At 36.3% G+C, this 10,000-nt stretch overlaps 1 protein-coding gene across 8 annotated transcripts in view; it reads left to right on the forward strand.

Annotated features, from left to right (window-relative positions):
* Window positions 1-10,000, forward strand: part of LOC106872580 (serine/threonine-protein kinase Nek4) — a 216,828-nt gene that overhangs the window by 114,663 nt on the left and 92,165 nt on the right. For all 8 annotated transcript variants that reach the window (XM_052967279.1, XM_052967281.1, XM_052967280.1 and 5 more), the window contains one exon: window positions 6,980-7,101. In XM_052967279.1, the coding sequence (XP_052823239.1) occupies window positions 6,980-7,101 (122 nt within the window). The remainder of the gene's footprint in view (window positions 1-6,979; window positions 7,102-10,000) is intronic.

The raw sequence follows: 10,000 nt of genomic DNA on the forward strand, positions 1-10,000 counted from the left end.
CAGTTACTTGTTATATTTCTTTTCATTATGTGTTTTTGGTAATTTCTGGTGGGGAGGCTTTGGTCTTGTGCAGCAATTAAAAATCCTTCAGTCTCTGCTTTGAGTCCTGAGCTTCTCAACCATTGCTGGGATTTTTCTCTGTCCATCATCATCATCATCATCATCATCATCATCACCATCACCACCACCACCACCATCCATCCATCCATCCATCCATCCATCCATCCAGTCAGTCAGTCAGTCAGTTCACTGCACTGCCTGGAATCAAACTCGGAATCTTGGGGTTAGTAGCCCACTCTCTTAACCTCTATGACATATGCCCGTGGGCAATTATGGAGTGAATTTTGGGGCTTATAAATCTAATATTTTTCTATCCTTCCTTAATACTGGTTCTCATATGCTGCTCATATCTGCACTGGGTCTGCTTAGGAGGTTATTATGTCCTAGAAAATATCCATCAAATGTAAATAATGTACATAATTCCTCATCTCTCAAATACAGATTCTTCTGTCTAGGTTTCTCAATTCGCTGATCTTCTAGTTTATTAGTTAAAGCTGTAATTTATGATAGGTATGGCTAGTGTGTTTATCTCAATTATCTTATTTTTAGCATTAAGTTCAATGTTTAATATTAGTCTAACTCTTTTGTAATACTCCCTCCTAATTTTCTCTTTCATTCTGTGTGTTGTATTGTAGCTGTTTCATCTGTTCCTATATATTTGTATGAGCAATTGTAATCTAAATATCTAATTTCTGTGTCTATGTTGAGTGCAGTGTTTTCAGTGCTGAATAATTTGCTTCATCTCAGTGTGACACTGGCACATTTGTCCAACCCGATAGTTATTCCCATGTCATTGCTGAAACTCTGGACAATTTTGATAAGGTTTCTCTGTTCCATGGTGCTTTTAGCGAAAAGTTTTATGTCATCCATGTACAGGAGATGGCTTATTTTTTGTCCATAACACCTATAACCCATGGTGGTTTCATTTAACAAGTTTGTTAGCAGAATCAGAGAAAGGCAGAAAAGCAGGGGTGACAGTGAATCTCCCTGGAAAATCCTCCTTCTTATGGGTATAGGGTAGGTTTTAATAACTTGTGAGTCATTTTTTAATGTTATACTGGTTTTCCAGTTTGCCATTGCATGTTTAATATACTTTAGTAATGGTGGGGTTACCTTATTTGTGTGGAGAGATTCCAGTATCCATGAATGTGGAACACTGTCGAATGATTTCTGGTTATCAATCCCAAGTCATGTTCAGGTTTATCTTTCTCCTCTTACAGTCCTGTATAATGGCTCAGTTTACCAGAAGTTGCTCCTTACAGCCATACATCCCTCTCCAGTACTCTTGTTGTTCTTCTGGTAAAACGTTGTTTTCCAGGTGCTTTATAAGCCGGTTATAGATGACTGATATTAAGGTTTTGTAGGATGTTGATAAGCATGTTACTGGTCTGCAATTTTGTGGGTGTACAGTGTCTTTGTTATTTGCATGGTTTGCGAATATCGTAAACTCCCTTCCTTCCAGGAAATGACAATAATACTTCTCCACAAAATAAATAACAAGTAATTCTCTTCCAAACATGCTATAGTGTATCTCAGCAGGCTTGATCTGATGGCAATAAAATACCAGCAGTTGCAGAATTCCTTGGTCAGCTTGCTGTAATATGGCACCCACAGCTGTATCTGATGCATTTACCACAAGCAAAAGCTTCGCATTGGATTTTGGGTGTACTAACATTGAAACATTAGCCAGGGCTTGTTTGACAGTTTGAAAATCAGCAACAAGTGACGGGGAAAGGGTGATAACTTCATTCCTCTTCTTACAATCTTTCAGCAATGCTGTAAGTGAACTCAATTTCTCCACACAATTTGGAATGAATCAATGATAAAAATTCGCCAAACTGAGGAAATAGCAAAGCTGCTTAAGAGAAGATGAAGAAGGAAGCTTCTGAATAGTTTGTACCTTCTCTGGGAGAGGACAAATTCCATCATGATCAATGATATGGCCTAAGAATTCCAGCGATGCAGAACCAAACACACTCTTTGCAATTACGTAAATGCTGAAAAAAGTAGCATTAGATGCTGGATATGCTCTTTCTTTGAAGAACTTGCGATGAGTAAATCATCAGTATAAGCATAGACGAAATCGTGACCATGAATGACCTCATCTATAAACCTTTGAAAGGTGCTAGTGGCATTCCACAATCCAAAAGACATTAAAAGGAATTCAAATGAACTAAAAGGAGTAGTAAGGGCAGTCTTTGGTATATCATCTGGATTTAAAGGAATCTGGTGATATGCCTGGACAAGATTAACCTTAGAAAAGGTAGCAAGGAAAGTCCTGAAAGTGTGAAATAAGGTATCTGTCTGGGGTCGTAATAGCATTTAATCTGCGACAATCTCCAACTGGAGCATGCGGTCAAATTCTGCTTTTGCAGCCTTGAGTTTATCAGGAGGAAGACGGCAGGGATGAACAAACACTGGTGGTCCACTGGTGTTGATAAGATGCCTCATAGAATGAACAGGATCAGTGACTTTGAAAGTTAAATTGGTAAGTTCCAGGAAAGAGTTCAAGAAGGGAATGGTATGTATCACCAGATACAGCACTAAAAAATACCAGACTTACAACAGGAGCAAATGCTGGACAACCAAGAACTGATAACTCCATTGGGTTATCCAACAAATGCTGTTGGTGAACATCCATCAACAGTGAGAAGTGGTGGAGGAAATCTGCCCTGAGAATAGGATAGGGTAGATCAGCAATCACAAAAATCTATTTAAAGTCCCTCTGGAGTGCCAAATCGAAAGAGAGAGATGTCTGCCCAAACGTGTCAATAGGAGAATGGTTGACAACTTGCTGAGAAATTCAAGAGAGAACTGGCTTATCTGTTACAAACTTCACCAGCCAGACACTACATGAAGTGCCAGTGTCAACCATAAAATTCTTTTGCAAGTTGGGGTCCAGCACAAAACATGCATGATTAGGGGCTGACATAGTGGGAGCTGCTGACATGCTCAGTGTCACCCTAACTAGTTTTCTTGACTCGAGGATGAACATGGAGGCACACACTTGCGTGCTTTCATGCTAAAATGCGCATGATACCAACCTACAGTCCTTGACAAAGAAGGAGAGGAATAACAATAATGGCTGGATGAATGGCTATGTCACCAGAACTCTCAAGATACACACATCTTTTCAATCTGTCTTGTAAGTTGCTGAATGGCTTCCATAGTCGCGTGCATGATTAGAAATAGGATCAATAGTAACTATATTAGACAATGCAGCAATGACTTCAGTGGAAGAGATTTGGTTTCCAGAAAATTCCATTATTTTGTCAGCTGAAGTGGCTATCTGATCCGCAGTGCTGACTTCAACCATAGGAGCTAAGATGGCCTGGACATTCTGCAGGAAACACAAGAATAACAACTGTTTTAGGAGAGAGCTATCTTCAGGAGATACGTCTGTGAGGTTGCGAATGCAACAAAGAAATTCTGTGAGCTTTCTGTCACCCAAATGCTCGTCGTTTACAAGAGGCTGGAAGCGGCATTCAACTGAAAAGGATGTCCTGCAAAGAACCTCTTGTTTGATTGAAGAATAAGATGCATCCTTTGGCATATCTGTTATCAAATCTTTCAAATGGTTAGCCAAGGCAGAAGGAAACACACTAAGCAAAATGTCAAGTTGTTGTTGAGCTGACTGGATATTATTCACAGCAAAGTATGCCTCTACTTGCGCAAAGTACAAAGGAACATCTCCACAAAAGAGCAGGAAGGAAGAATGCTGCATGTTGCTGTCAAGAAATGTAGATGAATAGAAAAATATCAGCATGAAAAATCGATAGACCACCCAGGAAATTGAGGAAGCGAAGAGGTGAAGAGGAGGAAAGCAAAGCTGTAGAGTACTAAACATGATGGTTGTAGCAGTAGCAGCAAGGAAGAACTTCACTATATGTGGTTGGTGGATGCAATGGTACTGTCACATCACCCCAGTGAGAAGACGAAGAAGACAACATCATTCAAAAGTAGAAAAAATAACTTACAACTATAAAACTCTGTTTGCTATCCACTGAAGTTGTTAGGAAAACTGACTGAAAAGATGTAGGGTAAGAAGAGACAGGAAAACGTTGATTTGACACATAAAAACATTTTTTTTCTTCTTTCAGCATCACAATTTTAATGAGGAATCAAACATGAATCCAGTTTTGTTGCTTGTGTTCTGTTAAGTTGTATGTACATAGGCCTGACAAATAACATTCTGTCAAAGTTTAGATAATAAGATTTTATATAACTGTGCTTTTACAAAAAGTGCATGTGAAATAGTAAAAGGTGTACAAACGTGGTTGTTTCATAGCTAGTGAAAATTAGTTGGTCAGTAGTTGGTTGGAGAATAAGCCAGTTGGCATTAATGGTTAAAGGTTCATCTTATGTGATTTGTGCTGGAACAGAAGAGAGTAAGGAATGCACCAGCTACATAATGAGGTAGCTGTAATAGCTGAGAGCAAAGCAAGCTAGCCACTCTAAGAGCCAGGAGTCAAGAGCTCAGTCCAGTGAAAGTCATACCAAATAAGATAAGAGAGACTAAATGTCCGTTTAGAGTTTGTATATCTTTCCAGTAGAAATGCTATGTCTCAAAGACTGCTGGGAGTACAGTACCATCAAAGTGCCAACTACCTACAACAGAATGAGGGGACATAACTCTGCTCTTTTCCTTTTATTATTATCTAGCCATAACAATGCTTGCTCATCCAGTTTGGTGTTGATTCTAGCTCACTTATCAATAAATTAAATACTGCCGCTAAGTGGTTATGGGTGTTGGTGAGGTGTTTCAACCAGAAGTTGGGGACCTTGTCTGTCCCTGGAGTTTTCCAGTTGCTGGTATTCCTCAGTGTGTCCATGATCTCTTGGCCTGTGATGGTGCACCATATCTGTTGTTCTATTGTGTTCTTGCTATCTTTTTCTCTACTAATCCACAGAGCATTTTTGTTGGGTTTTTTTGGTTTGTTCCATATTACTTCCCAGTATGACTAAATCGCTGATGTTATTGGCATGGCATCTATTGATATAGTTTTTTTGTTTAGCTTTCTATAAAAACTTTTTATGTTTATTTTGAATTCTCTATTTTGTTGGAAGAAGCGTTTCCATTTTTCATGTGGTAAATTTTTGCTGCTATGCCTTGTTTAAATTTTTCTTTTACCTCCCAGGTATTTTTTATGTTGTTTTGTTTTGTTATATGAGCCTTTTTTTTATTTTTCATATTTGATCCCATTTTCTCTAATTCACAAAGTAGTGATAAGTCTTTCTTTTGTTTATGAATTTTATTTATTATGATCTGTTTCCATTTTGGGCTTTGAGATTTGGTTGGGACTTTTTTTTTTCCTTGTAAGGGTCCAGTTTCCCTACAGCTGTTGGGTAGATCAAGTCATTTACTTTGTTGATATCTAGTGTATCTTTTGATATGGTTATTATTACTTGTAAGGTTCTGTTGTATCTATTTATCCTTTCATAGAGCTATTAAATTTTTCTGTAGCCTGGGGAGACGTTTACGCTGGTCCATATTTATTGACTGTGTGATGTTTAGTTCTTTTACTACTACTACTACTACTACTACTACTACTATTTCTTCTTCTTCTTCTTCTTCTCAAATTTGTGAGTTGTAATTTATAGAAGTAAGTTGTAATCTACATCATAATAAGAAAGCTGGCTGAAAAGTTCATAGGCTGACCAAGATACTCTCATGGAATGTGACCAAATGAGGTTTATTTTTCAACATAGTCCCTCTTGTGGTCCACACATTTCTTTCATTGCTGTTGCAGTGCTTGTATTCCATTAGTGAAGAAACTTTCACCCTATTGGTCAAAAGATCATCAACAGCAGATATGGCCTCATCATCACTGCAATGCTGGTTTCCAGTTAAGTATTTTTTCATGTTGGGGAACAGACGATAGTCAAATGGGGTCAAATCAGGAGAATAGGGAGAGTGATCAACCAGTTCAAAACCACAGTTATGCATAGGAATCATTGAAACTAAAGACTTGTGTGTTGGAGCATTGCCCTGAAGAAACAAGACCCCTTTTGTCAGTTTTCCTGAGTGTTTGGTCTTGATAGCCTTTTGTAACTGCTTCATTGATGGTGTGGCCCTAGCCGATAAGCACAATACCTTTTATATCCCCAAAAAAACTGAGGCCACCGTTATTTCCTGCAGATGAAATGACCTTGACCTTCTTTGGAGCAAGTGGAGAAGAGGTGTTTCCACTGCATTGATTGTCTCTGGCTCAAAGTGATGAACCCAATAGTCACCTTTGGTCTGGAAATCAACTAGATCTGCCTCAAATGATGTCAGACTTTTCCATGGTGTCATCAGTTTGGTGCACTTTTGATCAGGTATCAGAAGACATAGCACCCATCTAGCAGAAACCTTCATCATACCAAGTTCATTATGCAGAATATTCTCAACTCTTTCACGGGATATGTTAATAACATTGGCTATTTGATTTATAGTCAATTGCTTGTCATTCATTATCATGTTGTGAACACGATCAATGTTTTCCTTGGTGGTGGCAGCTGAACACAGAATATATAGTGGTTAAATATTGCAATACATTTTGTCTGTCACAGCTCTTACTCGACTCAAAGCAGCTGTATAGCCTTACTGTTTTGCATCTGTTTGACTATAACATCTGAAAACTTGTTATTGTTTCACTCTAAACTAAGTACAAATCCTGAATTGTTTCAGTTTCTAGAATCTTATAAATTGATCAGGTACCCTATATATGCTGTAAAATCTGTAGGTTCTTCTTGCTCTCATTACCATCTCTCTTTTATCCTAAAATGCAGGTTTGGTGATTTTATGAAAGGGTACAATTTAAACCTAAGATTTCTAATTAAAGAAGTTATGAAATATTCTAATTCTTTTTAAAACTTGCATTTTCTTAAACCTTGCTAATGTAATGATATTGGAGAGTATTGCATATTTATTGTTAAGGTACCATTGAAGAATGTTCTGCCACAACAACAATATCGTCAACCAGAAGATGATGAAGATGAAGAGAATTCTTCACCTGAAGATAATACCAGAACTACAAAGAATAAATGGGATAAGTTAAGGTAGATTTTACACATCAATTTTTAGTTGTCAAATTATATAAAATAGAAAATTCTTGTATGTAGATTTGTATATGTTACATATATGTGTACAAACCCTGTGTGTGCATGTGCATGTATGTAATGTCTGGATTTCTAGTAACTTTATGGCTTTAATTAATTTATGGACCAAAAGATTTTTGAAAGATCTCCTGCATTTTTATTTGTCGTAGTTACTCACTGGTCAGCCTTGAATGTGTGATCTTTTTTTATATTAGTTACCTTTTTTTTATATTAGTGACTACATTATCTAATATGTTCCATTTTAAAATTAATGTTACATGCTGGCAATAGTTAGATGTTCAGTGAACAATGAACTAGTAATTTTTCACAAAGGTAAATATAATTTGTATATGTCCTATTTGCATTCAAGAAGTCAACTGCAGTTTTTAAAAAGTACAGTCTTGAATGCTGCTGTTTTACCAAGCTTGTCGATTATGCACTACTAAAATTTGAGTCACATGGCATTCTAAAAAGAACCTATATGTAAAAGCATTCTATTTTCAAAAGACATCACCAAGTGTGTGGGCTAATAGCAAAGAAATTGAAAGCTTACATTGAAGGAATTTTTGTTTAAGATTGTATAGTTGCCACATCCAATAACTCCCCTAACTTTCCCTAACCATGCATTATCTTACACACAACCTGACTCTCCAAACTGTACTGATTATGAAAATAGACACTGGTGAGGGTCCAGTAGGAATATTTAAAATTTGTCTTTTTTAATAGCAAAAAACTCAAGTATAAAAAGCACTTGTATGTAAAAAAAACACCATCCCACCACTCTTCTAAAACATGAGCTAGAGCTCAGCATCTAGAGTCAGGTAGCTCCAAATGCTGCACTTCACTATCACTACAAATCTCTCCTGAAAGTAATTAGGACCACATTGCAAAAACTAGTACTTTTTCCCAATGCTAGAAAATATTTCAGCTCCCAACAGTTACTGAGGCCTGCAATGGACTACAGCTTCCACATCTGGGTGGTGGTGCTGCTACACACTCATGCACACAAGCATACACACACACACACACACACACACAGGCACGCACGCACGCACCCCTGACTGTATTCACTGCTTGGCATTAAATCACTGACTGACTGACTCCAGCTCCTAACCCACAGGTGGACTGTTTTTTTTGTCTCTGTCTTTTCTATTGCTACTATAATTGTACAATGGCCTCTGTTTCTCCCCCAGAGCATTGTATATATATATATATATATATATATATATATATAACATTGTATACATATAACTATATACATGTAGTTATATATCTATCTGTATATATATGTAGTTAATCAAAAATTTTCAACTTCCTTCTATTTGTGTATTTGTTAGTTTGTGTGTATGTGTTGAAGCTAATAAATGTATGTTTCTTAATTGTTTACTTGTATTTTAAGATGAAAATATTACTATCTATTTTTTGTTTTTCTTCCATTAGTTTGAAATTTAAACATCATCATCATCATTATTTTTTTATCAACAATAATGGTGGTGTCCCAGCATGACGTCAGCTCTTGAGCTGAAACTGGTAAAAATGTAAAAGAGAACAAGTAATCAATAAATAACTTTTCTTGACATTAAAAATATGCTGACTATCCTACTACATTGAGAAAGGAATGTATTTATGTATTTTTGTATGGATATTCATAGGATAGAAATTAAATATTTACTAGAAGTACCCTGTGGAAATTCCATGGTCATTTTGATAATTGTAAGATGGAATTGTATAATTTTCTGAACCATTAGAGCCTCGTGATGATGTAAAAGTTCATATAAGTAGTATTAAAATTGCAATCTCAGGAAACATCTGAAAGATTTTATATTCTTACATCTACTTTGTGAGTTGTCTTATTTATCACTTTATGTTAAAAAGTAAACAGTATTAACTATGGAGCAAAATCAAAGACATTATCTATAATATTATTTTGCTTCACTACATTGGTAAAGTTTTAATAAAACTCAATACAGTTATTTGGAAAAAAAACTTATCATTCTTTGTCTTGTTAGTTTCTGTTGTTGACCATATTTTATAAGCTTTGACTGAGCAGACAATAGTTACTTCATTAAAGCACATCCATTAACTGATGGGTGATATGAATATTAAAAACAAAACATAAAAGAACTAACACTTTTCACTGTTCTCTTCAGTAAATACACACACTCTCTCTCTCTCCCTCATTCTCCCTCTTATTCTCTCCCTACCCTACTTTCTCCTTTATTTCTTCCAACTATACCACATCTCCCCAGTGTTAAATATTTTCTTTCCCCTCTCTCTTTCTTTCTACTTCTGCCTTCAGCTATTTAACCACATACCATAATAGCAATCCTTTCCTCCTAGCTCTCACTGCTGAGCACCTCTCTCTCTCTCTCTCTTTCCTTTCTATCTTCTCAGTCTCACTTCAACTAACCACAATGTCACATTTTCTCTTTGTGAATTAATACAGAGATACATATGCGTGCATATATTACATATGTACCTCTTTTTCTACTTCTTTTTCTCACTCCTCCTCTCTCTCTCATTCCACCTCCTCTCTCTCGTTCCACTTCCTCTCTCACTCTCATTCCACCCCTCTCTCTCTCTCTAACTAACTCAAGTGAGTGAACTAGCAGAATTATAATATAATCAAATTATAATATATATCAAATTGTCAATCACTGGATGGTAGTTAATCTCCCAGTAAATTGAATCTGGAACTTAGTTTTGAGTACCATTTCTCACTAAAATCATTTCACTTATGTTGTTAATACTTTTGGGAAAGATATAAATGCCAAAAGTTTGTTTTTATCTTTCTGTGAAGTAAATTGATGATGTTCACTTATCACATTAAAAAAATACACTGTTTATTTCACTTGAGTGT

Source organism: Octopus bimaculoides, chromosome 4 (genome assembly GCF_001194135.2).
Source record: "Octopus bimaculoides isolate UCB-OBI-ISO-001 chromosome 4, ASM119413v2, whole genome shotgun sequence".
Lineage (NCBI taxonomy): Eukaryota > Metazoa > Mollusca > Cephalopoda > Octopoda > Octopodidae > Octopus > Octopus bimaculoides.